At 65.1% G+C, this 26,985-nt stretch overlaps 1 protein-coding gene across 4 annotated transcripts; it reads left to right on the top strand.

The window, feature by feature from the left end:
- The first annotated feature begins 2,699 nt into the window (after positions 1–2,699).
- Positions 2,700–25,666, top strand: CHID1 (chitinase domain containing 1). Of its 4 annotated transcripts, none has more exons than XM_027090531.1 (13): positions 2,700–2,774; positions 5,336–5,489; positions 5,999–6,148; positions 6,407–6,539; positions 7,095–7,139; positions 7,915–8,012; positions 8,435–8,496; positions 11,437–11,529; positions 16,411–16,512; positions 17,043–17,198; positions 25,037–25,117; positions 25,294–25,336; positions 25,492–25,666. In XM_027090531.1, the coding sequence occupies exons 2-13, from the start codon at positions 5,379–5,381 to the stop codon at positions 25,588–25,590; spliced, it is 1,173 nt and encodes a 390-aa protein (XP_026946332.1). In that variant the 5' UTR covers positions 2,700–2,774; positions 5,336–5,378; the 3' UTR covers positions 25,591–25,666. The 4 variants fall into 4 exon arrangements, with proteins under 4 accessions (XP_026946332.1, XP_026946333.1, XP_026946330.1 ...); XM_027090529.1 differs by having other exon boundaries at positions 2,703–2,774; positions 7,915–8,021; XM_027090530.1 differs by lacking the exon at positions 2,700–2,774 and adding an exon at positions 2,800–2,886 and having other exon boundaries at positions 7,915–8,021.
- The last annotated feature ends 1,319 nt before the right edge of the window (positions 25,667–26,985 follow it).

Here is a 26,985-nt window from a genome sequence, read left to right on the forward strand (position 1 = left end):
GCGGGGGGCAAGGAGGAGGATGGAGCAAGCGTGGGCCAGACCTGGGCTCGCAGCACAGAGCATGGACCTGGCAGGGCAGGCAGCTCCTCAGGCTGCCAGGGCCTGAGGAAGGGCCAGGGATGGGGGCTGAGGGTTAGGGTTTCGGGCCTGAGCAAGGAGTTTATACTCAGATTTACATTAAATTTAAATAATCAGGATTCGACTTATTAAAGTTATAATTTCAAAACCTAATTTTTTAACCTGCTAAGTTCCGTTTTACAAGCCCTTATGCCCTTCACAAGCCTAGCAGGTTTTATGGTTGTTTTTAAGGGGCCTCTGCATAATATGCTGTGCCATCGACAATCTCAAGCATTTTCAGCATTTCAAAGTGAACTTATAAATTAAGTGTCTTTCACTTCCATTTATGTACTCTAGCTTGTCTGAACTGACAACAAAATCTCGGGTGCTTCAAGAACTCATACACTCGATAGATTAAATATTTAAAATGGTGAACCCCAAGTTGTCTCAAACGTTCCAGGAACACGCACTACCAAATGTGTCCAAGTTTCACTTCATCTGTAAATGCTAACACTTCGGTTCAGATTCTCTTAAACCTTCCTGTGCCTCATTCTAAATCTTCCTGTGGCTGGACCCATTTAAAGAAGTCAGCTTTCAACCTAGGTGCTGGGGCCCCTTGGCACCAGCTCTGCCAGCTGGGAGGCTGACAGCTTTGTGCTCACAACTCCAAAGACCCCCAAACCCTGCCCAGTGGGGGCTCTGAAGAGGGGGTCTGGCGCCAGGTTCGGTGTCCCTCCTTCCCGCCTGCTCTCGGGGTCTGCCGTGCAGGACCAGAGTGAACCCTGAGTGGATTTTGCAATTCTTTTTTTATTTTTTAAATTTTTTATTTATTTATTTATTTTTGACTGCCCTGAGTCTTTGTAGCTGCACTTGGGCTTTCTCCAGTTGCGGCGAGTGAAGGCTACTGTTCGTTGAGGTGCACGGGCTTCTCATTGCGATGGCTTCTCTTGTTGCGGAACACAGGCTCTGGGCGCGCGGGCTTCAGTATTTGTGGCGCATAGGCTTAGTTGCTCCGTGGCATGTGGGATCTTCCCGGACCAGGGCTTGAACCCGTGTCCCCTGCATTGGCAGGTGGATTCTTAACCACTGGACCACCAGGGAAGTCCAACTTTGCAGTCTTTTAGCTCCAAATATCTCTGCTCTTAAGGGATCCTAAGGCGACTAAATATCTTCCTCACTCAGAGAACTTTGCTCTTGCTGGGATCTCCTTGGCATTCCTAGGGCTGCATCCAGCATTGCCTCCTGGGGCTCTCTCCAGAGCTCTGCCTGACCTGGGGTCACTACCCACAGGTCAGGCCTCAGGGCTGAGCTGGGTGCCAGGAACGCAGAGATGCCCAGTGACACTTGACGGTTGGTACATGACATGCCTCCTCACACCCACCAGCCCCCAGCCCCTGGGAAGACCATGGGGGTCGTCTGGTAGAAATAGGAGGAAGAGAAAGAAGGAAACCTGAGTAGGAAGAAAGAGAACGAAGTTCAGTTCAGGGAGTAACCTCTTGAGCAGCAGAAATGGGGAAACAGCCGTGCAGCAAGTCCCAGGGCTGGCCGAGCAGGGACGGGCTATGCGGTTTTCTGCAGGAAACTGCTGGGAACAGCTAGGGATGGGTGGAGGATCTGTCAGCATGTATCAGGTGTAAAATGCCTTGTGATTAAAACCGCTGGCCACTGTGCCCTCAATCTGTCCCAGAGGCGCACTGACTCCCCTTGCTGGGGCTGAAAGGTTGGGGGACGGGGGCGGTTACTGTTAGCCTCTGGAGGGTTCCAGCTTTCTGGGATTTGCATGTGAGAAGTGCCACAGTTCCTGGAGGCGAGGACAGAGAGAGCACTGACTCTAGAATATGTGGGATTTACGATGTTCAGGGGCCATCCAGAGGGCCTGGAGCACGTGTCCCTGCTCCAGACAGCGTTGTGGGCACCACTGGCCCCTGGATGGTGACCAAAACCAAAGAGTGAGAAGAGCTCACCCAGGGCGACATGGGGGCTGACGGAGGAGGGCTAGGCTGGCGGGCGGCCACCAGGCGGTAGGAGGAAAGCCTGGAGAGGCGATTCCCGCGTTCAAGAGAGAACGTGGAATTCCGGATGTCGAACCTGCGCGGCCCTCCGGGCCACCTGCGGCCCTGGAACCCACGGCGCGCCCTCGTGGTCACCCACGTGGTCGCAACGCGGACGTCGCACCGGGAGCCCAGCCCTCCACCGAGCGTGCGCTGCCGGGGCGTGGGGACCGCGCGCTCCCCCGAACCCAGACCCCCGCGCCAGCTGTCGAGCGAGGGCGTTAGGTTCCCGGGCGAGTCCGGGTCCCGCGGAAGGCCGGGGTCGGCGCGCGCCTCTAGATCCTCCCAGCGCCCAAGTCTGGACCTCACCCGCCCCGGGCGGCTTTCCTCCTTTTCGCCCGCTTCCCCGCCCTGGCCAGTCCGGCCCACCCCGCCCCTTTCCGCCCACATCATCAGCCCCGCCCTGTCCACCAGGCTCCGCCCCGCCCCGGTTCCGCCCCTCGACCTCGCTCCGCCCCCATTCCCGCCCCTCTGCCCCGGCCCCGCCCTCCCCGTCTAGGCTCCTCCCCTCGGCTTCCCCCCCACCCTCCCTCTCGGCCCCGCCCCCAGCGTGTCTTGCGTGGCGGCGGCCCGGAAGCTGGCGTGGCGCGGCGGCGGCGGCGTGCGGGCTTTCTGAGGCGGGACTTCCGACGGCGTTCGCGAGCGTCCGGTCTCCGGGACACGAGGGTGAGCGCCGCGGCGGCGGCTGGCCGGGGTGGTGTCCGCGTCCCGCGTTCCGGCGTCTGCTTCCCCGCCTCCTACGGCCTCCGTTCCTCTCCGCGGAGTGAGCGCGCGGGGGGTGCGTGTGAGAGCAGGAGGCGCGGCACGAGGGAGAACGGGTGTGACAGCGGTGTGGACGAGAGGGAGTGGTATGAGCGGGTGTGAGGGAGTGTGACAGTGGGTGTGACAGCGGGTGTGCACGAGAGGCGGTGTGTGAGTGGGTGTGACAGCGGGAGTGGACGAGAGGGGATGTGAGAGCGGGTGTGAGTGCGTGTAAGAGCGGGTGTGGACGAAGGACGTGGGGCGGGAGCTTGTGGGTGCGAGCGGCAGCACGTGGCGTGGCCGGCGTGGGGCCGGGACCCGGGGCACGATGGGCCGCGCCGGGCTGGCTCCTTCTTGACCTCGACCCGCTAGTATCCTCCGCTCCCCGCTCCCCCTGCGCATGGCAGGCTGCCTCAGGGTTCCTCCGCTGAGGGAACAAGACGGTGGCCCACAGCGTGGACAGAACCCGAGGTTAACGTCCGCCGGGGCTGGGGTCTTCCTGCTCTTACGACGCCTTCACTTCCAAGTGCACTCGGCCCTCCCCGCAAGAACACAGCTAGCTCCAGAATTTGTGCTCACGGGCGAGAATCTGTGACGGACCTTACCCCCGCTTTGGGGACGGCAGCATTCTGTTCACGGGACAGTCGGCTCGGGGTCCTGCCAGGTTTTGGTGATGGTCGCTCAGGGCACGGTGGTCAGCATTTCTCAAATTGCACATCACTGAGCAGAGACAGGTTTGATGGTTTAAAACCAGTATCTTAAGAATGAAGTGGAGGGCTTCCCTGGTGGCGCAGTGGTTAAGAATCCGCTTGGCAACGCAGGGGACACGGGTTGGAGCCCTGGTCCGGGAAGATCCCACATGCTGCAGAGCAGCTGGGCCCGTGCACCACAGCTACTGAGCCCGCGTGCCACAACTACTGAAGCCCACGAGCCACAACTACTGAGCCTGCATGCCACAACTACTGAAGCCCGTGCGCCTAGAGCCCGTGCTCCACAACAAGAGAAGCCACCGCAATGAGAAGCCTGCACACCGCAACAAAGAGCAGCCCCCAGTCGCCGCAGCTAGAGAAACCCCGCGCACAGCACCGAAGACCCAACGCAGCCATAAATAAATAAATTTATAATAAAACAGGACCCTGCTGTGCGTGTGCACTTTGTGACGTTTGTACTAGGGGGTCATGAGCACCGTGGTGCCCTCCGTATTCTGGCGTCTGGGAGTGCAGGGTATTAAACAGCGCTGCAGTGAGCATCTTGGAGCGTTTTCGACATGAGTGGGATGTCCCCCAAAGTGGGATTTTTGAAAAAAAAGGAACACATGTTGGAGAGTATAATATTTGTGACCACGTTGTCACCCGAAAAGGTCTGATCAACATGAATTCTGAGGAACAGCTCTGAGAGTGAAGCTGCCCCAGGTCCTCAGGTCGCATCAATCTGTTAGTCCTTGCCAGTGCCCGGGGGTGGGGGGGACCAAAACGCACAGCTCGCTGTCTTATCTCAGCGTCCGTTCCTTTGGTTGCTGGTGATGGTGGAGGTGGGGTCTGTGTGTTATGGGGGGGTCTGTATTATGGGGTGTCTGTGTGTGACACCTTTTCACGTCCTTTCTGTATTTTATAGTGGGGCATTTTTTATTGTAGTGTTTTATTTTCAGTTTGTAAGAGTTGTTTGCGTGTCATGTGCAGATGAATAGAAATTCATTGTCAAGTATGTTCCAAGTGTTTTCTTGTTTTGCGTATTATTACTTTAAATTTGCTTTTCGTTGGGACTTCCCCAGTGGTCCAGCGGGTAAGACTCCGTGCTCCCTGTGCTGCGGCCCGGGTTCGATGGCTGGTCAGGGAACTAGATCCCACATGCCTCAACTAAGAAGTCCACATGCTGCAACTAAAAGGTCCCACATGCCACGACGAAGATCCCACGTGCCGCAACTAAGACCGTGCACAACCTAAATAAATATTTTTTTAAAGCAAATAAATAAATTTGCTTTTTGTTTCGTAAGTGAAAGCTTCACGTTTTTACGTAGTAAACTCTATTGATGTTTCCTATCATAACCTTTACTGTTGCTGACTTAGGTGGAAAAGCCTCCCGTCTCCAGCCCCTGTCCCTGAGTCTACGTACACAGGCACCCAAGTTTTCTTCTAGTCCTTTCCATAGCCCTGTTATTTTGCACTTAAGCCAGTAGCTCGTAGCCAGAATATTTTTGGGTTTGAGGAGGGTGGAGAGCCAATCTTTTCCTAGTTGGCCGGCTGTGGTTAGGGCGGCCCCGAGGCAGTGGGGCAAGGCTCACCAGCCTGCAGCAAGGAAGGCCCTTCCTGGGTGTCTGAGGGATGCCAGGGCCCAGCGGTGCTGACAGCTGGACTCTGGCCATTGGGGCTGGCTCAGTGCCCAGCTTAGGGCTGGGAGGCCCCAGGCACCATTAGGACCATTGCTGCAGTAGGCAGAGGGGACACCCTTCCTGCTGGGGGTCTCCACGGGCTCTGCTCTCTCTGCAGCCCCCTGGACCCCGAGGTTGGACCCTGCTGTGACACGCCCACCATGCAGGTGCTCCTCGGCACACTCTGGCTTGCCCTGGCCTGCGGCTCTGTTCACGCCACCCTGTCAAAGTCAGATGCCAAAAAGGCTGCCTCGAAGACGCTGCTGGAGAAGGTAAGGGCAGTCTGGAGATGGGCCAAAGGGCTGAGCCATCGCGCCTCCTTGCCTGCTGGGGCTGTGAGCCGAGAGCTTGGCCTCTGGGCAGCCTGCGCTGTGCTGCCCCAGGGCTCTGGCTGGCTGGCCTTGGCGGGAGCAGCTTCTGGTGCTGGGGCCCGAGGGTGCGCCTGCCCCCGCTGGGCCGACCTTCTGTGACGTGCCACGTTTCCGCCCTCACCCTGCCTCAACCCCTGCGCTCTTCCCCGCTTCACTGAGCAGATCAGACAGGAGCCACGCCGGCTTTGGCTGTGTCTTTGTGCCTTTTTTCTGGGGCAGCCCTGGGGAGGCAGAGTGAGTCTTCAGGGCCTGTCAGCTCCTCAAGGCAGGCCTTTCCCTGCGGTCTCCTGCTCAGCAGCTCCGTGTTAATCCTGGGACACACCCCTGCTGAACAAGAGGACCGCTGCTGTCCCTGGGCTTCTGCCTGGGGACGAACCCTCACAGCTTTCTCCCTGCTCCTTCTGTTTCAGACTCAGTTTTCAAGCAAGCCCGTGCAGGAGCGGGGTCTGGTGGTGACAGACCTCAGAGCCGAGGATGTGGTTCTCGAGCATCGCAGCTACTGCTCAGCGAAGGCCCACAAAAGGCATTTTGCTGGGGACATCCTGGGCTACGTCACGCCAGTAAGCCGGGCCCTGGGGTGGGCAGGGAGGTCCCAAGGGCAAGGTGGCTGCTCAGGTCTGTCTGCGTTCTCACCTCCCCTGGCCGCTGCCGCCATGGGGGTGTGGCGGGAGCCATGCCTCCCAGAGGAGTGGCCGGGATCGCGCCAAGCGTCCTGTTCCCCGTGGTGCGGGCAGCCTTGCAGTGCCCCCATCCCAAGGTGGCCTCAGGCCCTCTGCCCCAGCTGCAAGCAGGCTCAACCATTCTCCGTTCTCTGCCAGTGGAACAGGCACGGCTACGATGTCGCCAAGATCTTCGGGGGCAAGTTCACCCACGTCGCGCCCGTGTGGCTGCAGCTGAAGAGGCACGGCCGTGAGATGTTTGAGGTCACGGGCCTTGACGACGTGGACCAAGGTGCTCGCCCCGCTGCTCGTCTGCGCTCACCCCAGGGGTCTGGGAGGGTGTGAGTGTGTGCGAGCGTGGTGCCTACCTGGCATCGACCCGCATCCCTGTTGCCCTTGGGGGTTTGTACACAGCGTCCAGGGAGGAGGCGTCCAAGACAGTGTCCAGGAGGGCGCGAGGCCTGGCTGTCCTGACAGCCATGTTTTGCACCTGTGTTTGCACAGATGTCCTCCCTTTTGGGTTCAGAGAGAGGAGGTGTTAGCTGGTGGTGGGGCTCCCCGAGCTGGGGGGGCAGTGTGTTGGAGGACACGGCCGGGCAGCGTCAGTGCCTGGCCCCTGGATTCCCCTCAGCTCTGAGAGATGGTCCTAGGCGCCTCGGAGTCGTCGCCCCCAGAGCAGCCACTTGCCCCTGGCCCTGGCGGTCCTGCAGGGGGAGGAGGGGCAGTGCAGGGCCCGCAGACTCTCCCCTGCCCCCCTCCCTTTGTTCTCCTCCTGGCGGGTAGGGCAAGTCTTCACATGGGCAGGCGGCTGTGTCCCCACATTGACTGGCTTCTCCACGTCCCACAGGGTGGATGCGGGCCGTCAGGAAGCAGGCCAGGGGCCTGCGTGTGGGTGAGTCCAGTGGGCCTGCGGGGTCAGGGCTGGGGGCCCTTAGGCCATACGCCACGGGTGGAGGTCCTGGAGTTCCCTGTGGGTGGGTCAGTGGCCCCGGGGTCTTCACACCTGCCTGCCTGGTAACCCAGGCTGTGCTGCCTGGCACGTTGGTCACTCTCCCAACGGCTCAGAAGTGAGGCCGCCCCAGCCCGGCATTCATGGCCCTCAGTCCGGCCAGAGCCCTTTGGCCCTCCCGCCCACCCAGCTCAGCCCGCCAAGGCCAGCCCGCCTTCGCCTGTGGTCCTGCCCTCCCATCGCTTCATTCACCCAGGAGTGTTTATCGAGGGCACCTGGGGGCTGCGCCCAAGGGTGACGCTCACCCTGCCCTGCCCATCCTGGAGCTCATGGCTGGCGAGGAAGGGACCCATTGCAAAGTGCAGTGGGGCTGGGGAGGGAGGCTTGGGGGTCTAGGGGCACATAACAGCTGAACAGGAGGAAGGGGGCCTGCAGCTGGGCCAGCGGGGAGCCGGCGGAGGCTGGTCCAGCCGGAGGCAGGCAGGAGGCGGCGGGCGGGCCAGCATCCGGGCACTCGGGGGCCTGGTGTGCCGAGAGGAGAGGGTACGCACCTCCGTCCTTCCCCAGCGCCCCCTGGTGCCCCTCCCTCACCCAGCCACCTTGCACTGGGATGACCTCACTGGGTGCCTGGCTGTGGTCACTCTGCTCTGGAGGCCAAGGGCCAGCCTGTGGGCAGGGCCGGCACAGAGGGTCACAGTCTCTGCGGGTCTGTCCCCAGTGCCTCGGCTCCGGTTCGAGGACTGGACGTACGAGGACTTTCAGAATGTCCTGGACAGCGAGGACGAGATAGAGGAGCTCAGCAGGACCGTCGTCCAGGTGGCCAAGGTGACGCCCGGTGCCTGCACAGCCACCACCGGCTGCCGTGGGCTCCCTCTGGCCACCATGCGTCTCGGGGGCAGGGGCTTCCCTTGGGCAGTGCCCAGCTGCCGGCTACCCTCCTGGGAGGGAACCCATCCTGGTAGCTGGCGCTGGGCTGCGGGGAGGGGAGAACCCTTCAGGGCCCTGGGGTCAGGTTTGGGGGAGGCATACCAGTGGACAGGGCACGCGAGAGCCCCAGCTCCTCTGCTCCTGGCTCCTCTGGGGACCCCCACACCGCCACCTTCAGAGAGGGGCTTCCAGGCCTGCAGCCTGGCCCTCGGGCTGAGGCCTGGTTGGGTGGGAGGAAGCGGGGCTGCCTCTGCGCCTCCCTCCCACCCCTTCCTCCTGGGGCCCTCCTCAGCAGCCCCCGTTCCTCTCAGAGCCAGCACTTTGACGGCCTGGTGGTGGAGGTCTGGAACCAGCTGCTGATCCAGAAGCACGCGTGAGTGGGCTGTGGGCAGCGTGCGGGCCCCCAGGGGTCAGGAAGAGGCTGGAGGAAGGATGTGGGGGGACCTCGTGTGGGAGGAGGGCCTGCTTCCCACAGTCTGCACCTGGGGGTGGGGATGGCACCCCGAGAAAGTCGGACAGTGGCTCCAAGAGGCCCGGGGGCAGCTGCGGGCAGGTGGCCAGCTGCGACGCCCACGCGGTTGGCCTGATGGAGCCCCTGGGGGACTTGGAAAAGAGGTGGCCGTGCAGGGCCAGGGGCCCTTGGAGCAGGTGGCCAGCTGAGACACCCACGTGGTTGGCCTGATGGAGCCCCCAGGGGACTTGGAGAAGAGGTGGCCATGCAGGGCCAGGGGCCCTTGGAGCAGGTGGCCACAGAGTCCTCTGGGAAAGGGATCTGCCGCCCAGGCCCACGGGCTTTGCGTCAGCTGGCCTGGGAGGATGCTGCGTGGTCCCCTCGCAGCGTCCACCCTGCACATGAGGCTCACAGCCAGAGTGACCCGGCAGGGCGGGAGAGGGGCAGGTCCCCTGCAGGAGCCGCTCTCCTGGTTCTGTACGTGTCCCAAACCCCTGGGGTAGCCCTGGGCAGGGCTCCTCTCCTACCCTCCTGCAGCTGCAGGCGGTGCTCTGCCTGCTCGGAGACAGCGTCCGTGGGGTCTCCTGCCTCTCAATGCAGGGGGATGCGCATTGTCAAGGGGTCTGTGCAGGGGGACAGGCCTCCTGCCCGAGACCCAGAGGAAGCTGTGCATGGAGCCAGGCGTGCCGGGGCCTCTCTGCCTGGGTGGGGGTAGGGAGACTCCACTATTGGCCTCGGGAACAGGGGTGGCCTGGACCCAGGCCCCCGGCCACGGTGCCTGCTTCTCGGTGCTCAGACCCCCGCCCCAGTCGGTGCTTCTGAAAGGCTCCCTCTCTGTCCACCTGCCCTGGGAGGGCCCCAAGGCTGGAGCTCAGGAGGAGGATGGGTGGAGACAGCCAGGCTGAGAGCGTGGAGGATACCCACGTCTGTTGGGAGCCGACGCGGCACCTGCACGTCGGGGGCCCTGGCTTTTGGCCGAGAGACAATCCCCCCACCCCCTCGGCTCTGCCTCCGTCCTTGCTGGGTGGTGGCCCTGCTGAGGAGGCCTTATGGCGCCTTCTGAGGAGGGGGTGCAGCTGGGCAAGGAGGTGCCGGAGCAGCCGGCAGCGCCTCCGTACCCCGGGGGCTCCTGGCGGGGGGCCCGGAGGAGGGCGGAGGCTGGCCAGCCTGGTAGATGGCTTTGGACACTGCTGCCTGGGAGCTGCTTCCGAGGACAGGCCTGGCCGTGGCGGGCATGACAGGGGCGTCCGTGCTCCTGTGCCCACTTGTCACCCTCTTTAGGCTTCTGTTTCCTACCCAAAGCGCCAGGTCACCCTGGGAAGGCCTGTTTGGTGTGATGCGAGGCAATGGCACCTTGTCCACGTGCCACCCTGGACTGCGGGTCCCCCAGGCCCTCTCGTGAAAGCCTCCCGGGGAGGAGCGTGCGGGGCTGCCCGGCGCTGGCGAGAGGCCCGTCTCCTGCATTCACACCGGGCAAGCGGGCGGGCGGGCAGCCGAGGGGAAACCCCAGGGACTCCGTCCCAGCAGACTGCCCCCGGTCCCCACCGAGCAGGTGCTTCCCCTGGGCCATGAGGCCGCCTCCCCCCTCTCACAGAGAGGCAATCCCCTGGGTGGTCCCAGAAGCCAGGAAGGCACCCAGCAGTGACAGGTGCTGACAGCTTCTGGCCTCAGGGAGGTGCCGGCCCCCTCCAGCCCGTGTGCTCCCCCGAGGGCGCCCCTGACCACCTACAGTCAAAGCCAGAGCGGAGTGACCGGGATCGCTCCCGCTGAGTGGGGGCCACCTGGGAGGCTCTGAGAGGCTGCCACAGCCCGGTGGTCAGTGCGCACCAGGCCCCATGGCGGCCTTGGCAGGATGACCGGCAGCTGTGCTTGCCCCACCCCCTCGCTCTTTGCGGACTTGCTCTGGGCTGGGGGCCGGGGCAGCCCCTCTGACCCTCCTGCACTTGGTAGTGGCGGGGAGCACTTGCTGCCTGTTCTCCAGACGGAGGGGGCTCCTGAGGGGCTGCAGCGAAGGACCCAGGTCGGTCACTGGGCCCACAGCCTCCCAGGCACGGTGACGGTGGCCTCCGGGACTGGGGTGTCCTGACGAGTGCTCCCAGGCGGTGCCAGAGCCACTGTCCCGCCGGACGTGCTGCCCGCCAGCTCTGAGATACTGCCACCTACCACACGCCTAGGGTCCAGGCGACCCCGTGACACTGCTGTCTCCTCTGCCCCCTGCCTGGTGGCCCGCTGCCTGCAGAGACGCTCCCCCGCCTCCAGGCACTCCTGGTCGAGCACACGCCGGTGCCCCCTCCTTATTTCCCCCTGGGGCCAAGGCACACAGAGTTCTGCATCCCGGTGTGTGCAGGGCCAGGGGTGGCTGTGCAAGGGGGCTGGGCCGGCCGCCACCCTGGGGTGGGAGGTCAGGGCCCCCTGGGCACAAGGCCTCATCAGTGGAGCCGCCCCAAAGTCCTCATTTCAAGGCACCTCCCGGGTGCAGCAGGGCTCTCAGCACGGCCTGAGGTGTTTCGTGGCCCAGGCTGACCTGGCCACCAGCAGGCCAGCATGCCAGGTCCACATGGGTCCTTCCTGACTCCCTGCCCGGCTGTGTGTCTGGGAGGGTCCAGAGGTGATGGGGCACCACACCGATCCCTCTCTGCTCTCCACCCTACTCTTGTGGGGAGGGAGGGGGCTTGAGTGTGAGGAAGGATGGGGGCTGGGCAGGCAGTCTAGGTGGAGGGCGATCCCCGCGGTGTCTTCCAGGCCCCCTGGTGCACCTACCCGGGAGCCCGTATCTCCAAGGCAGAGCGTGGCCGTGAGGGGCGTCTGCCTGCAGCGGGCCTTGGCCCAGCTGCCCCTGACCTGTCCTCTGTTTCTTTGCAGGGGCCTCATTCACCTGCTCACCCACGTGGCCGAGGCCCTGCACCAGGCCCGGCTGCTAGCCTTCTTGGTCATCCCGCCCGCTGTCGCCCCTGGGTAAGTGCCGTGCTTGCTGGCCAGCCCCGTCCAGGTACACGCTGGCCACCGCGTGTGTGACCGGGGTCCTCATCAGCACACTCGGACACCTCGGTGGCCTCAGCGCGCCCTCATGCGTCAGCGGGTCAAGGCTGCGTCCTTACACCTGAGCGCTTGACACCGTGTCGTTTAGACTCGCTCCCCGCCCCCGCTGGTCCCTGGCGAGGCCCCGGGCACTGCGGTGCAGGGCCTGTGCCGCTTTAGGCCCCAGGAGGTCACGGCTCCCACGCTGAGCCCAGCTGTTCATATCCTGCCTTGAGATGAGGGCTTGTGCCCAGGGGGTCCTGACCTCCCACCCCAGGGCGGCAGCCAGCCCAGCCCCCTCGCACAGCCACCCCCGGCCCTGCACACACCGGGACGCAGAGCCCGGTGAGGCAGCTCTTCCAGAACCCCCGGGACAGGGAGGTGCGGGGCCCGAGTGCCAAGTCAGGTGGCCTGGCTCCCACGTCCAGCCTGTGCTGGGCGCGGAGGAGGCCAGATCGCACAGTGAGGACTGAGGGCAGCTCAGAGCCAAGTGGCGGGTCGATGGCGCACGGAGGCCCAGGGGTGCTGCCTGTGCTCTGCCTGGTCTCCGCTGGCTCCCAGGGCAGCCTGGGCCCTCAGTGCACTGCTCTGGAGGGACCGCTGTCCATGCATCTTGTCACCCCGGCTGTCGGCTCGCTCTGCAGCGCGGGCCAGTTAACAGGAGTGGGTGGGCAGCTCTGGGACCCGAGCTATCTGGCGACCCTGACGCTCACAGGCCGATAGCCCCACACAGAGGAGCCTGCAGGCGCTCCAAGGCCAAGGCCGCAGCCACCACAGCAGGCACCTGCCGCTCCCAGGTTGGCTGCCCGCCCTTTGCTTGGCCCTCGTGCCCCCAGAGCCCCCACGCGTCACCAGAGGCCTGGGCGGTGGTCCCACCCAAGCCCAAAGGCCTCGGCCTCCCTCCCGACTCTTCTCCCCAGCTTTCCAGGGCCCTCAGCCTCGTGTGTGCTCCTGTGTGCAACACACGCGTGTGATAGGCTGGCGGTAGCAGGGGCCGCCAGTCCTCCTAGGATGGGGGGCCCCGTTCTGGAAGAGCCAGGGGTGGCAGACACTCACAGAGCCTGTGGGCTCGGCTGCAGACGTGGGCACCCGTTTCCGGGGTCTGCTGGTTTCTGTGACGGTTCGGGGAGGGGTGCTGTGGCCGATGGAGCCCCGGTTGCCCTTTGTAGTCAGGGGCCGTTGGCAGAGACAAGCTCCTCGGAAGCGGGGCAGCCCTTCAGTCTCGGCTGGGGAGAGGCTGGCTGCCTGGCCGGGGGTGGGGCCCAGAGGCCTTGCCTGCAGCCCCTCCCTGCTGACACCCCGCCACTCCCCAGGGCCTCGGCCTTGCAGCTTCTGACGGGAGCAGAGCAGACTCCCAGCCCATGTGCTGGAGAGTGTGTGTGTGTGTGAAGGGGCTGGTCTCTGGGCGGGGCCTGGAAGGGCGGGAGACACCCATGGAGGGGCTGGTCTCTGGGCGGGGCCTGGAATGGCGGGAGGGCTTGGGGCAGGGTGGGGAGCAGCTCTCTGACCGGCGCCCTCTCTGCCCAGCCGTCTAGCCTGAGCTCCTGTCCCCTAGGCAGGAAGTGGATGGTGTGAGCCAGGGCTGCTCTCTCACCCTGCGGTGGCCAGGGGAGGAAGTACCCTCCACCCGGCAGCCGAGGAGGTGACCGGAGGGAGGAGACCGTGGCCAGGGCTGGAGGCACGGGTCCTGGGCACTGCCGCTGAGCTGTGGCCTAGTCTGGCCTGCCCCTGCTGGCAGCCAAGGGTGTGTTTGTGGGGGGCTCAGGCCTGGGCTGCATGCCCCCGGCTGGCGAGCAAGCCCTGCTCTCTCCAGAGGCTCTGGCGGCCTCGGAATTGGTCTCATCGTTGGCTTGTTCTGCCATGCTTCTGGCTAGCAGCCCCAGCAGAGGAGCCAGGGAGCCGTAAACAGTCTTTCTGGGGTTTTCTGCAGCATCAGTCGCCTCACAAAGGCTGCGCTGCCCCCCACGGGAACAGCCGCCCCAGGAGGGGCTGTGTGTGCTGCGCCAGGGCCGGTGCGCCTTTGCTGCTGTGCGCCTTGGCCTGGGGCCTCCCTCCAGGGGCTGCTGGCACAGCGGCCATTCTGACCTTGAGCCCTGCTCCCGAGGTCGCGGCTCGGCCCCCATTGATGTTCCAGCACCAGTCAGCTGGTTTAATCAGCCCTGGGCCGTCCTCGCTCCGGAGGGAGCTCTGAGTTAGTTCTCACCCCGGCTTCTCAGGCTGTATCTTCTGAGAATCCAGCACTCCCGGAACCCTCAGGAAAGTACTGGCCTCAGGCATGGAGGGCTGGCTTCCTTCCCAGGACCTGCCCTGCGGTGAGCTCGCATCCTCACGGGCAGGTGCCCACCTTGACGGGTGCTGCAGCCACCCCCGTGGTTTCCCATGGTTTCGGGCAGGCCATCTCCCCACAGTCAGGAAGGAGATGGGTGGGGGTCCTTCTCTGGGCGAGCCTCCTCGTGTCTGGGGGGAAACTGTCTAGAGCAGCGGTCCCCAACCTTCTTGGCACCAGGGACCGGTTTCGTGGAAGACAGTTTTTGCACGGGCAGGGGCGGGGGTGGCTCAGGTGGTAGTGGGAGCGACGGGGAGTGGCGGATGAAGCTCCGCTCACTTGCCCACTGCTCGCCTCCTGCTGTGTGGCCCGATCCTGACAGGCTGCGGACCAGTGGCAGTCCGAGGACCGGGGGTTGGGGACCCCTGGTCTATAGGCCACACCGTGTCCATTGTCCGTGACCACGTGGAGAGGGGAGGCCAGGCCACATGACGTCTACCAGGGCCACCTCATCCTGCAACGCCCCGAGACACGGGCGCTGCCCTAGCCCCGCCTCTGGCAGCTTCAGGGTCTCGGGGGGAAGGATCCCGTGGGACAGGCTGGCCTTCTGGAGGGGAGGGGTGCCTGCAGTCAGACGGGTAGTAACTCAGTGAGAAGCACCTGGCAGCCCCGGGTGCCCAGACACGAGGCGTGGCCAGAGGCCATGAGGTGGTCAGAGCCTTGGGAAGCAGAGGGGCTGGTGGGCCAGGGCGGCCCCTGCAGCCCTTTGGACCGCGCACTTGATGTCGGCAGGAGCCGCGGCCCCCAGCGCAGTGGGCGCAGGCTGCACAGAGCAGAGCCTGCCTCTGACGGGGCTGCAGCTGAAACCAGCAAAGGTGACGGCTCGGGGAGTCGTGTGGGATGGGAGCCTGCACCAGGCTTCTCCCCGAGCAGCGGACTTCTTGGAACAGTGTGACTGGGAGAAGGGGCTTGGAAAACTCCATTCTCCCTGGCCCCCGTGGCCGTTGTTGAGAGTGTTTGTCTAAGAAATAATCGGCCAGTGAAAGTGAGGCTGTTTGCTGTGCTGAGCAGGTTTGAGCAGAAGGGTTTCTTTTTATGGGGTGAGTGAGGCCAGCAGGGTAGTAGGCCTCCTGGTGCCCGCTCCCCCCGCTGAGTTCGTTGCTCCTGCCCCTCTGCCTGCCTTAGTCCTGTCCCTCGCCGGCCTCCCCTTCACACCTGGTACCAGCGCTTCCAGGACCCCTGGGGGTGGAATCCCCTCTCCCAGTTGAGCAGGGAATGTCTCCTGGAAGGCCCCGGTGCTGCAGTGACCAGGACGTGAGACACAGGGACATACTCCCTGCTGGGCCACTGAACTGCTCCGCTCGCAACCCTGCCTCCCCTTGTGAGCCATCGAATCCAGAAACGGTAGGGCTGGGTGTCCGTGGGTTCCTGAGCGAACGTCCACCTGAGGACGGGTGAGCTTTTGAATTGTGGAAACATCTTCCTGGAGCTGATGGCATCCGCTCTTTGTGGGGTGCGCCAGGCCCCGAGGTCCCAGGCCCTCCTCACACAGGCCCATCTCCATCTCGGGCTGAGCCGGGAGGAGAACGCCGCCTGCCGGGCCTGGCGCCTTCTAGCTGACTTTAGAGGGCCGGTCTGGAGTGTGGCCACAGGGAGCATGGCTGTCACTGCCCGGTAGGGCATCTGCTCCCCAGGTGTGTCCCCGAGCTCCCTGCCGCGGCAGGTGCCCACCACCGAGTGTCGCTTTATCCCCCTCGGGGGCGGGCTTCGGGGTTCTGGGGTCGCTTTACCCCCCTCGGGGGCGGGCTTTGGGGTCCTGGGGTCGTTGGCTGGTGCTGCTGGTCGTCAGGTCCCACAGGTGCCTCATGTGTCGGGGGGACCTGGGCCGGGCTGCCTGGACCCTGTGGAACCAGTGACCATGGCTGAGGTCCACACGGTGGGCCCCTCTGCCCCTGCCCAGGGATTGGAGGTGCTGGCTGAGAAGAGGGATTCTCTCTCTGCTCACATGTTGGGGGGAGCAGAGGGCCCCGACCCCCCTGGGACAAGGCTGCAGTCCTAGGGGCTGCTGCAGGCAGAGCGGGTGGGCTAGCAGACCAGGTGTGTCTCGCAGACAGGCCACCTGGGCTCCCGCCTGCCCCAGGCCTGAGGCCTTGGGAGGGAGGGCACTCTGCTCATAGCACCGTGCTCGCAACTGAGATGAAGCGGGGCTGGCCTGGGGCACCTGTGCCCACGTATGGATGGGCCCTCCCGGAGCTGGGCTAACCACGGTCTCCAGTGCACTGGGCAGGAGGGGAGCCGGGCCTCTGCTGGACCTCCAGCAGCAGGCTCTGCCCGTCAGGACCCAGCTGCGGGCCATCCCCTGTGACCGAGCGCTGGGCCACTCTGCAGGGAAAGTGACCTGAGGTGTCTTCCTGGCGTGGGGGAGGAAGGGGCGTGAGCTGGGAGCCCACACGGCCGGCTTGCCGTGCCCTCTGCTGAGCCCAGGTGTCAGCTGGGGCGGGGCTGGAGGGGCTGTGCGAGCTGGGTGTGGTGACCACGCCGTCTCACTGCAGGACCAACAAGCTGGGCATGTTCACACACAAGGAGCTTGAGCAGTTGGCCCCCGTGCTGGATGGCTTCAGCCTCATGACCTATGACTACTCCACGGCGCAGCAGTGAGTGGGGGCACCCCAGGGCCCCGTGCGCTCTGGCTTGGCGCAGAGATGCTCCCACGACCGGGGGCCTAGACGCTCAGGCAAAGTCCAGCTTCCCACGAGCCTGCTCAGGGCCACGCTTTGTCAGCTCGCGGTTCCAGGCACAGTAAGGGCCCGGTCTCGTCTTCCCAAAGCCCGCAATTGGCCTTGCATTGGGCGACCTTCTCCTTTTTGGAGTCACGTGACACAGGGCAGCGGGCACCCCCATGGGAATGCCATCCCGGGCTTCCATCCACGCCTATGCGATCCTGGCCGCCACATGGTGGCTGTGGTGCTGGGCCTGCCTCGCTGCCCAGGAGAAGGTGCTCCCGTGGCCGGGGGTGTCGTGCTGCTGCCTCTGTCCATCCCAGGCTTCACCTGAGCCTCTCAGCTGACTGCAGGGGCCCGCCTGTCTGCTGCCGTCCTTCCCACTCCGTGTGTGGGCCCCACCCCAACCTGGGGCGTCTGAGGCCTCTGCCTGCTGCTGAACCCACTTCTCCTTGGCCCCGCAGGGCCGGCCCCAGCGCACCGCTGTCCTGGGTGCGAGCCTGCGTCCAGGTCCTGGACCCCAAGTCCAAGTGGCGGAGCAAGATCTTGCTGGGACTCAACTTCTACGGCATGGACTACTCAGCCTCTAAGGACACCCGCGAACCTGTCATCGGGGCCAGGTGAGCCGGCGCTGCCCCATGCCAGGTGGCTTCCTGTGCCGTCTGCCACGGCACCCTGTGTCAGGTGTGTGTCTCCCAGAAGTGAGGGGGTGCGGTGAGGAGGAGGCCTGGCAGGGTCTGACCACGTACCAGGCGCCTGCAGGGTGCTGTCCCAGTGCCCTCTCTTCCCCTGGGTCGGGGGGGGTGCGGCCCCCATCTGGCCCGAGCAGCACGCGGCCCCCCGGCCTCCTCTCCTTCAGCCTGAAGGACACCCTTTGTGTTGCTTGCTATGCATTTCTGCCAGTGTTGAATCCTCTTCCGTTTTATCTTGCTGGGTTTTGGGGAGATGTTTGTGCCGGATGTGGGGTTCTGGGTTGCCAGCGTGTCCCAGGACCTCGACGGTGTTGCTTCGCCGTCTTCCCGTGCGTTCTGTCCCACGAGACGCTCGCCGCCCGGTCGCTCCACACGCATCGCCACCGAGCGCCCCTGCGCTGATTGCCCGGCGCCTCCACGCAGGCTTCTTTACATGTTTGCCTCCTGGTTTCCGTTGAGTTGTTTAGATTTGTGTATTTACCCTTTTTATCATACGTGGAAAGGTTACAGTCTATTTTTTCCAGGATTTTTCTTGTCCCTCCCTTTCTCTTCTCTTCTTCCGGGCCCGTGAGGACTCGTGTGTTAGGCCAGTCTGTTTGTCCCCCCATCCGCTGACACTCATGTTATTTGTTTGGCCTCTGTTTTCTTCCGTTCAGTTTTCCTTGCTGTCTTCAAGCCCACAGACCGTTTCTTGGTCGCGTCTCGTCCGGGGCTTTTCCTTCCCAGGTGTCGTAGTAGCTCTCTTGTCAGGCAGTGCGTTTGGGGCTTAGCCTTTGCGTGTCCTCTCAGCACTGTGTGAGACCGGTTGCCTGGCGTTGGGCCCGCCTGGGGTCCAGTCAGCACTCTCCCCTTCCCGTGGTCCCGTCGAACCAGCTCTCCGTGGGCCTCTGCTCCGGGCTGGATGCTGTGAGTTTCGTTTGCTTGGCTAGGTGTTGGGCATCTGGGGTTCCTGACCCTCTGCTTTCACTCTGGGTGCCGTCACGTCCCCTGGACACCAAGAGTTGTACACTTCTCTGAGGGACCTGGTTCCGTCAGAAGAGACGGTCCCGAGGCTGTGACCTGAGCGCGTGTGCCCACTGCTCCCCGCTGTTTGCAGGGTCACCTGCAGGCTTGCTTGCCGCAGGGACACGCGTGTCAGCTTAGGCAGGGGTCAGGTGCCGAATGCCAGCTGCCCGCCAGGCTGTCCGCGCCCGTCATCCACAGTGACTCCCTCAGGTCTGCCCTGGGGGAGAGACAGAGGCTGCTGGGTTGGCCCGTGCCTGGACTCGTGGGTCCTGGAGGGCTGCTCCCGGCCTGCCCCCGCAGTGGGGCGGGGCTCCCGTTTCCTGGGTCCCTTTTGTGCTGGAGGCAGGCCTCCAGGACGAGGAGAAGCGGATTGGGTCCCTCCAGGGGTGGGACGTCGGAGTCAGCCGTGCCTCCCCGACCCTGCCCGGTGCGCACAGCTGGTGCTAGGGCCTGGGCTCCAGCGCAGGCCTGGGAGCCCCTCCTCCCTGGGGCCTGCCCCTCTGCTGGGGGAGCCCTGTGGATGGCGGGAGCCGGGCTGGCGAGCGCGGCCCTGGAGCAGCCCAAGCCTACCCCATGTCCCCGCAGCAGAGGGGCTCTCGGCCCCCGGTGCCTGTGCCTTGGATCCGCCCCGCCCATCTGTCCTCCCTGTCATTGCTGCTGTCTGTTCTTTGTGTGCTGCCCCGTCCCCACCACAGCCTTTCCAGACGTGGGGCTCCTCGGAGCGTCCCTGACAGGGTGCCCGGCTCGGGGGGCATCGGGCAGAGCTTCCTCTGGAGCTCAGGCTCCCAGCACCAGGCGCTAGGGCTTCAGGAGCTGGAGTAGGAGGGCATTTTCTCCTGCTGCAGAGGTGGGGTCAGTAGCCAGGGTCACCCGCGTGAGCCAGTGCTCCCACCCCACTGCTTCCTCCTCCCTCCCAGGGCCCTGGCCGGCCATCTGCCGCCTGCTGCCCGCACCCTGGGTGAGCCTTGGACAGGGGGTGGGGCCCCCGGCTGGCCCCTGGGGTTGCACTTGACCTCCTTTGTCCAGAGGGACCCGGCGCCCCACCTCTGCTCCAGCCCCCGGCTTTGCTGGCCCGGGCCTACGGGCAGGGCAGGAGGTGTTGGGGCCTACAGGCAGGGCAGGAGGTGCCACCCACCTCTGCTCAGGCCGCCACACAGGTACCACGGCCGGGCTTGAGCCACAGAAGTGTCGTCTCCAGCCCTGGAGGCTGGAGTCTCAGACCCAGGTGTGGGCAGGGCTGGTCCTCCTGAGGCCTTTCTCCTCGGCGTGTAGACAGCCGTCTCCTCCCTGTGTCCTCACGGGGTCATTGCTCTGTGTAGGTCTGTCTCCTGACTTTCTCTTATAAGCACACAGTCTCGTGGGGTTAGGGCCACCCCAGGGTACCTCAGTCATCTTACATTAAACATTTCTTTAAAGGCCCTACCTCCAATTATAGTCACATTCTGAGGTTCTGGGGGTTAGGACGCAACATATGAATTGGGGGGACACGGTTCATCTCTAACACCGCCTGAGGAGTGAAGAGCTGTAATTTCTTTACTAAATGTGGGCCCAGCAGTAGCTCACGAGGTGGAGTTTTTGCAGCCATTAACGCAGCTCGTGGGGCCCGGCGACAAAGGCACCACACGGCCCCTGCCGGTTCTGAGGAGGGGCTGGGAGGCAGAGGGGGGAGTCTGGTTATGAAGATGTGTGTTTAGCGAGAGCACAGGTGCGCACGTACACACACGCATACAGGCTGCCCCCAGCCAGGGACGGAAGGCTGCATCGCCTCATCCGGGCCCCACCCCGGCTGAGCGTGTCCCCCCACCAGACGTGCCCCCACTGATGACAGCCAGGCCTGGAGGCAGAGGAGGGAGGTGGGCCTGTGCCGGGGCGGTAGAGAGGCTTCCCCCAGGCCCGGGGGCATGGCTGGGCTCTGTGTCAGGGACCGCCCAGCCCAGACCTCCTGGAGTCCGCCACCCACCTCACCTGGACCAAGCAGGTGCCGGCTCAGCAGGGCCGCCCAAGGGGCCGAGCAGGCTGAGTGCCGGGTGGCAGGGCTGCGGCTCCCCACCTCAGGGGCACATGGAGGTCAGGCAGCGGCACCCGCTTGGGTCCTACCCGGTGAGTTTGTCCTGTGGAGGGGCTGAGGGGGGCCCGGGTGGAGTCGACAGGCCCGTGAAGGGCTGACTGCTGTCTCCGGGGGTCGCGTCGGCATCTGGGGGGTGCCATGGTGTGGGGATGCCCGGAGTCCCCCCCACGCATGGGCGGCGGGGCTGCTGCCGGCCTGAGCTGGGGAACTGGCACGTCGCCGAGCTCCTCTCCTCCCCAGGCCTCAGCCCTCCCACGGAATGGGGCCGAGTTCGGGCGGGTGCAGTGAGACCAGGTCTGGCGGCTCCCAGACGCTCCTCATCCCGTGGTGGGTGGGCCCGCAGGACCCCCCACACCCGGCGCCCGCACCGAGGCTTCACCCTCCCGCGGCCCGAGTGCTCCCACCCCACTGCTTCCTCCTCCCTCCCAGGGCCCTGGCCGGCCATCTGCCGCCTGCTGCCCGCACCCTGGGTGAGCCTTGGACAGGGGGTGGGGCCCCCGGCTGGCCCCTGGGGTTGCACTTGACCTCCTTTGTCCACAGCCTGATTTCTTCCAGCCCTTCCCCGGTGGGCAGGGCAGGGTTGACCCCTGGGCTCAGGGCCTTGGGGCTCTGGGGGTCATGGGGAGAGGCCTCTCCCAGGGCTGGTCAGCAGCCCTCCCCCTCCCAGGGCCAGGTAGTTCGGATCTGGGGAACCAGATAGGCAGGCTTAACGAGGCCGCCTGCGCGTGGATGCCTGTTCAGGGGAGGGAGGAGAGGGGAGGGCTGCCTCTGCAGGGGGTGAGCGTGTTCACCCAGGTCCGGCCCCCCCCAGAAACACAGCTCACCAGGATGCACCCCTCAGCCGGTCTCCACCCCGGAACTCACTACAACAGCCTCTGTCCCTGAGCAGATAACAGGCCAGGTGTGAGGGGCAGGTGAGCCCCATGGCCGCCGGAGTCTCTCCATCTCTTCCGCTGACAGAAGCTCAGGCCAGCCTGGCCCAGGATTATCTGCTCTCCCGTCTCAGCGTCTCCAGCGCTGAGACCCTGGCCTTCTGTGGCAGGTGTCCCCGGCCCCCTCAGGCAGTGGGGGATTAGCGGCCGCACCATCTGCTCCCTCGCCCGCCCCGCGGAGCAGGGGCGGGAGGCTGGCAGCTCTGTCAGGCCGGGGCTTGGCCTTCTGGCCTCCATCAGCCGGGCCCGCCTTCTGTGCCTGCCGCAGGGGGAGGGGCGGAGGGCAGGCTGTGTGTGCACATTCTGGGTTCTCCACTGACCCCCCAGCCTCTGTCGGCCTTCCCTGGGTGACAGCAGACCCCATCACGACCACGGCCAGGCTCCTGTGTGCGTGGCCTCGTCACTTCCCAACTTTGAGGCGTCTGGGCAACTGAGAAACACCCCAGGAGGGGCCAGGGCTCCCCCGCCTGCAGGCTCACATCACCCCACGTGCAGTTCTGCGTGCTGATCCGTGGGTCCCCATGGCTGCCGAGCCCCCATTCTGGGAGGCCCTCCCACTGCCCTGGCGGCCAGGGTGCCCGGCTAGTCCCGTGAGTGCCCTCAAGCCAAGTGTGCACCCATGCTCCTGCATCTTTGGGACCTACAGCCCCACCCCGCCTGGCCTCTCCTGCCCCTGCCTCCCAGGGGCCTCAAGAAGAGCCAGCCCCAGCAGAGCACGGCCAGACGGACCCCCGAGGGCAGGCCATGGCTGGCAGAACCCCTGCCCCTGCTCAGAGGCCTCTTTTAGGGCCAGGGCACCAGAGGTCAAGGGCACAGAGGCTCGGGGAAGCTCTCCCTGTGTGTCCTGTGCCGGGGTCTCGCTCTGCCTAGGGGCGACTGGTGGCGCCTGGTCCCAGGGCTGCCTGTCGCCACTCCCCCGTGGCTCTGGGCCTTCTCCGTCCCTGCGCCGTGCTCTTTACTGAGGTCCTTTGCTTTTTCACTGGCTTGTGTGATCTCGGAGCCTGTCCTGGTCCTCTCCAAGCATCCTGCTCTTGCTTCCCAGCCGGGGTCTCCCCATGCACCTTTGACCCTGCCCGCTTTCACAGTGCCTCTGCTCAGGGTATCTGCCAGCCCTTGAGTCGGAGGCACAGCTGGGAACGGTCCCACTGCTTGCAGGTGGGGGCCTGGGACCCGGGGGTGGGGGCACCTCCTTACGTCACCCGCAGCGGCACCCACTGGACCCCCCGTGTGGGCCTCCGGCGGGGGGGCCCTACCCCTTCCACGCGCCCCTTTCCGGCCCAGCCTGGGAAGGCCATCACCAGGGGCCGTGGAGTCCTGGCTGCATGCTGCAGGGGCTGCAGGGGAAACCGGGTCAGGGCGGACCGCCCTTCTCGGTGCCCAGGAAGGTCACCTGCCCAGAAGGTGGGCCAGCAGGTCAGGTGCCCCCCGGGGCATGCCCAGCCCAGGCCCTCAGGCCGGCTCGGAAGCAGTGCCATCCGGGGCAGGCTGCAGCTGTGGGTCACGCTGCCGGCGGCCTCTCCACCCAGGGCACACAGGTGGCTCAGACTTGGCCAGATGAGGTCAGGCCCTTCAGTTCTCGTGGGGTCACAGCGGAGAGCACAGGGCACTGCAGGCCCCGCCAGCCGAGGCAGAGGCCTCACTAGGCTTTCCTCCTGGGGCGGGGTGTCCCCTTCCTCCTCCGCCCCCCCAGCTCCCTTCTTCCCCCTCACCCACACCTCATCCACACCTCACCCACACAGCCTGATCACCTCTCTTCGGCTGGTCTCTGCTCGCTCCTCTGGAAACTGGGGGACGTGCACCTCGTCTCGGTGCCCTGAATCCTCCACCCACCCGTTTGGTGTGTCTTCGTCTACGATTCTGTCTGCCATTCCTTGAACCCTTCACTCCAAAGCCCGAGAACTTTTTTGAGTGGGGGCGGTATGAGTCGCGCACCGCACACCCCCACTGCAAAGCGCACACCTGCGCGGCATTTAGTCCGTTCTCAGGGTTGCGCAGCCACCACCTCCAATTCCAGAACGCTTGGTAGCAGCCCCCCACCTCACCCCACCCCTGGGGCACTAATCTGCGTTGCCTGTGGACTCGTCTCGTCCGGACATTTCGTGGAAACAGAGTCACCCGGCGTGTGACCGAGGCCTTCCGCTTTAGTTCAGGGAAACGCTCAGGGCCCATTGGTACCGATTCCCTCCGTTCATCCCCACCCCGCCCCGGCTTCCTCCTCCTCCCAGGCAGGCCCCTGCCACCCCGACCCTCAGCCCCCGTGGCCCTGCTCTTCCTCCTGGACCGCCTGCCTGGGAGCCCCCTGCACAGCTGTCCCTCCAGCCCACCCTGGCTCACACCCCACTCTGCTGCTCCACGTTCCCGGGGCTGCACCCAGGCGAGTGTGAGGGCCTGTGTGGTCCCCGCCCTGGCACCGCCAAGCCTCGGCCTTCAGAGGGGAGGGACCAGGTGCTCTCAGGGGTCTGGCTGAACCCCCAGCCTCAGCCGCCCCCGCAGCCTCACCACCTCCAGCAGGTAGCAGATTTTGAGGGGAAGCCCCGGAGGAGGAGTGCACAGCCAGAGCTCCCCAGACGTGAGGGCCCAGAGCCACCTGCCCGCCAGCATCTGCCCTGGGCCTCGGGGGCTCAGGGACAGGCTGGGTCGGGATGCCTCACCCTTCCCCACACATCCCATCCCCGCACATGCCACACCTGTCTCAGCCACGTAGCCAACACTGGATCAGAAGCTGCAGATGACATCAAGCATCCCAAGAGCGTTGTGCTAATTAAGTATAACGCAATAATCTTGGACGATTCGAGCTGGTTGGTGGGGGGCTCTGTCCAGCCCTGACCCACTGCCGATGTGCAAGGTGCAGCCTGGAGCACCGCAGCCCCCTCCCTGGGCCCAGGCTGCAGGTCTCTGGCCTGTCTGGTCATCGGCTGCGTGCCAGGAAGACACGGGGTGAGCTGGAGATCCCAGTTGTCCTGGCCATGCGGCACCTTAGGCACCGGCCTGTCCTCTGTGTGTCCTCTGTTGGGCGGGGAGGGGTTCTCAACCCCTGCTCCTGGCAGTGAGGGGGCCTGCCGTGGGCTTGGGGCAGCTGTGTCCACAGCAAGGAGGCAGGCTGAGAACAACTTGGCCTCTGAAAGGGCCCGGAAACCACTGCCCTGGACTGTTGTCCCCCAACCCCGGGGGCGGGGGGGGAAGTGCCGAGGCTGCCCCCAGTTCTCGTTCATCCTCAGGCCTGCAGCTGGCCCCAAACCTCCTCCGCAACTGCAGAAGTTGCTGCTTCTCCTGCAGCAGGTGCAGTCTCCCTCAGGCCGACCCCAGGAGCTCCTGCCTGCACCACCGGCCCAGCAGGCGCTGCGCCCACAGCGCGGGGTCTGCGCTCCACCCGCACGCCATGCCGCCAGCTCAGGGTGCGGCGTGAGCTCTGAAGCACGGCCACGGCCTCTGCTCACATCTCAGCAGCCTCTCGGGGTCTCTGTCCTCCTCCTACCCCCAGTGAGGACCCGGCTGCTGCAGCCTTGGCCCGGGTGTTCCAGACCCCGTCCCATGGTCCTGCTTCCTGACTTTTTCTCGTGTCTGGCCACACGCGTGGCCCTCCCACCTGGCCCAGTGTGCTGCAGGCACTCCGCAGACCATCGGGGGATGGGATGACACCCCGCATCCTGCTGCCCTCTGGTGGCCTCACCCCTTCCGTGAGGGCAGAGGCCACTTCCACCCTGTCCAGGTGCTCAGGTGGGCAGGGGACGGCCCCCGCACCCACACCCGGCCTCCCCCAGGTACATCCAGACGCTGAAGGACCACCGGCCCCAGATGGTATGGGACAGCCAGGCCGCAGAGCACTTCTTCGAGTACAAGAAGTGAGTGTCCGGGGGCAGCCCCAGGTGATGCGGGCCTCGAGCTCGGCCTCTGCCCCTGAGGGCCAGCCTGGCCCGAGGAGGGGCACCTGAGGCTTTGGCTGGAGGGGGGTGGGGCTGGGAGGAGCAGAGGCGGGTGGGAGTCGGGCTGGCGGACTGAGGGTTCTGCTGTCTTGCAGAAGCCGCGGTGGGAGGCACATCGTCTTCTACCCGACACTGAAGGTGCGTGTGGGTCCTGACGCTGGGCATGGGGGCAGCAGACACAAGCCCTTCCCCAGCAACCCTGGCCCTCAGCTTGGTTGTGGTGGGCAGGGGTCGGCAGGTGGCCCACGGTGGGGCAGGCGGGCAGGGCGGGGCCGACACTCCCACTGCTTCAGTCCTTGCAGGTGCGGCTAGAGCTGGCCAGGGAGCTGGGCGTCGGGCTGTCCATCTGGGAGCTGGGCCAGGGCCTGGACTACTTCTACGACCTGCTGTAGGCCTGGCCTGGAGCCGGCCTGAGCTTTTCCAAGAGACAGAGAGAGTGACAGGCAAAATACAGACTCTTCCATTTTCCGTGCTGTGTGCGCTGTGGCCTCGGGCGGGGTCAGGGCGGCCTGGGACCCCAGGCTCCTCATCAGTGATGGGGCGGGCAGTCCGGGTGGTGGGGGGCAGCAGGCCCTGAGGATGCAGGCCCCTCTGGCCCAGCCCTGGCTGTCTGCCCGCTGGTGGCCGGTGACGGCGAGACCCACAGGCTGGCAGGGAGTCCTGCACGGCCTGCAGATCGCTGTGGGTTTGGAGGCTCCGGGACAGCCCCAGGCTCCCCGACACTTAGACACTCCGGTGGGCGTCACCCCAGGGCCGTGCAGAGGGGCCCTGGCCTCCCCCTGCAGGTGCTGACTCAGCTTGCCTGCCTGGGAGCCCGATGGGCACCACACAGCGAGGGCGGGGGCACCACGGCGGAGACCGGGGCTCTGAGAGGCTGGCCGTGTCCCACGGTGGTGCTGTGGGCTGTGTGGTCACTGCGGAACGACAGCTTGCCGCAGGTCCACTGCCTGCTGGGAACAGCCATGCTCCCAGGAGGGAGCAGTGGGAGAAGCCCTGGGTTGCCAGGAGTTGAAGGACAGCGGACCCCAGCCCTCGCCCCCTCGGTGGGCCCGCTGGCTCCAAGCAGATGGATCTGCATGTGATGGTGCTGCTGGCTGGACCCGCTGGTCAGACGCTGTGCGTGAGCCCAGGGTGCAGCGGCTGTGGGACGTGACTGGGGGAGGGTCCTAAGGGACATGTATCTGTCCTCGGGGTCAGGGCCTGGTCAGGAGGGGAGCAGGAGGCCATTGCACTGGGAGTGGGCGCTGGGCTGTGGTGCGGGGCAGTCTGCAGGAGTTGGGGCAGGAGGGGGCGAGGCCGGTTGTGGGCCCACAGCGTGCTCGGTGTCTGTGGCTGTGGAGCCAGCTGGGTGACCGGATGCCGGGTGCCTGGGAGGCTCCTCAGCCTAAGCTTGGAGCACGGGGAAACCAGCGAGGGGGGAGGGGGCCTGGGAACCCCACGGAGGCGCGGGCCAGCACGTGGCAGCAGGCAGGGCTGGCCCCGCGTGTCCCAGTGGGACCTCAGTGGAGTCGGGGCTGCCAAGGCAGCTTGGGGGCCATGAGAGAAGCTGAGCCAGGGCTGGGCGTGAGGGTCTGGTGCCCGCAAGGCTGCGCCTGAGGCGCGCGGGGATGACCGAGCACAGGCGAGCAGCGGCTTTCCCCGAGCAGAGCCGGAGAGGTGCGAACGGGGACCTGGGCAGAGGGCAGAGGGCGCTGGCAGGGCTGGGGGACAGCTTGGCTGGACTGTGCTCACTTCCTTCCTGCTTGTTTGCTGTCGTGCCTGAAGACAGTTTGGTTTTGGTGCGTGAA

Source organism: Aethalodelphis obliquidens, unplaced genomic scaffold (genome assembly GCF_003676395.1).
Source record: "Aethalodelphis obliquidens isolate GAN/ISIS:26980383/991018 unplaced genomic scaffold, ASM367639v1 scaffold69, whole genome shotgun sequence".
Classification (NCBI taxonomy): domain Eukaryota; kingdom Metazoa; phylum Chordata; class Mammalia; order Artiodactyla; family Delphinidae; genus Aethalodelphis; species Aethalodelphis obliquidens.

Bases quoted from the DNA above. Each gene is read 5' to 3' on its own strand.
- CHID1 (XM_027090529.1), top strand. From the start codon at position 5,379: ATGCAGGTGCTCCTCGGCACACTCTGGCTTGCCCTGGCCTGCGGCTCT. The intron at 25,118-25,293 runs GTGAGTGTCCGG...GCTGTCTTGCAG, and splicing joins CACTTCTTCGAGTACAAGAA to AAGCCGCGGTGGGAGGCACA. The intron at 25,337-25,491 runs GTGCGTGTGGGT...CCACTGCTTCAG, and splicing joins TCTTCTACCCGACACTGAAG to TCCTTGCAGGTGCGGCTAGA.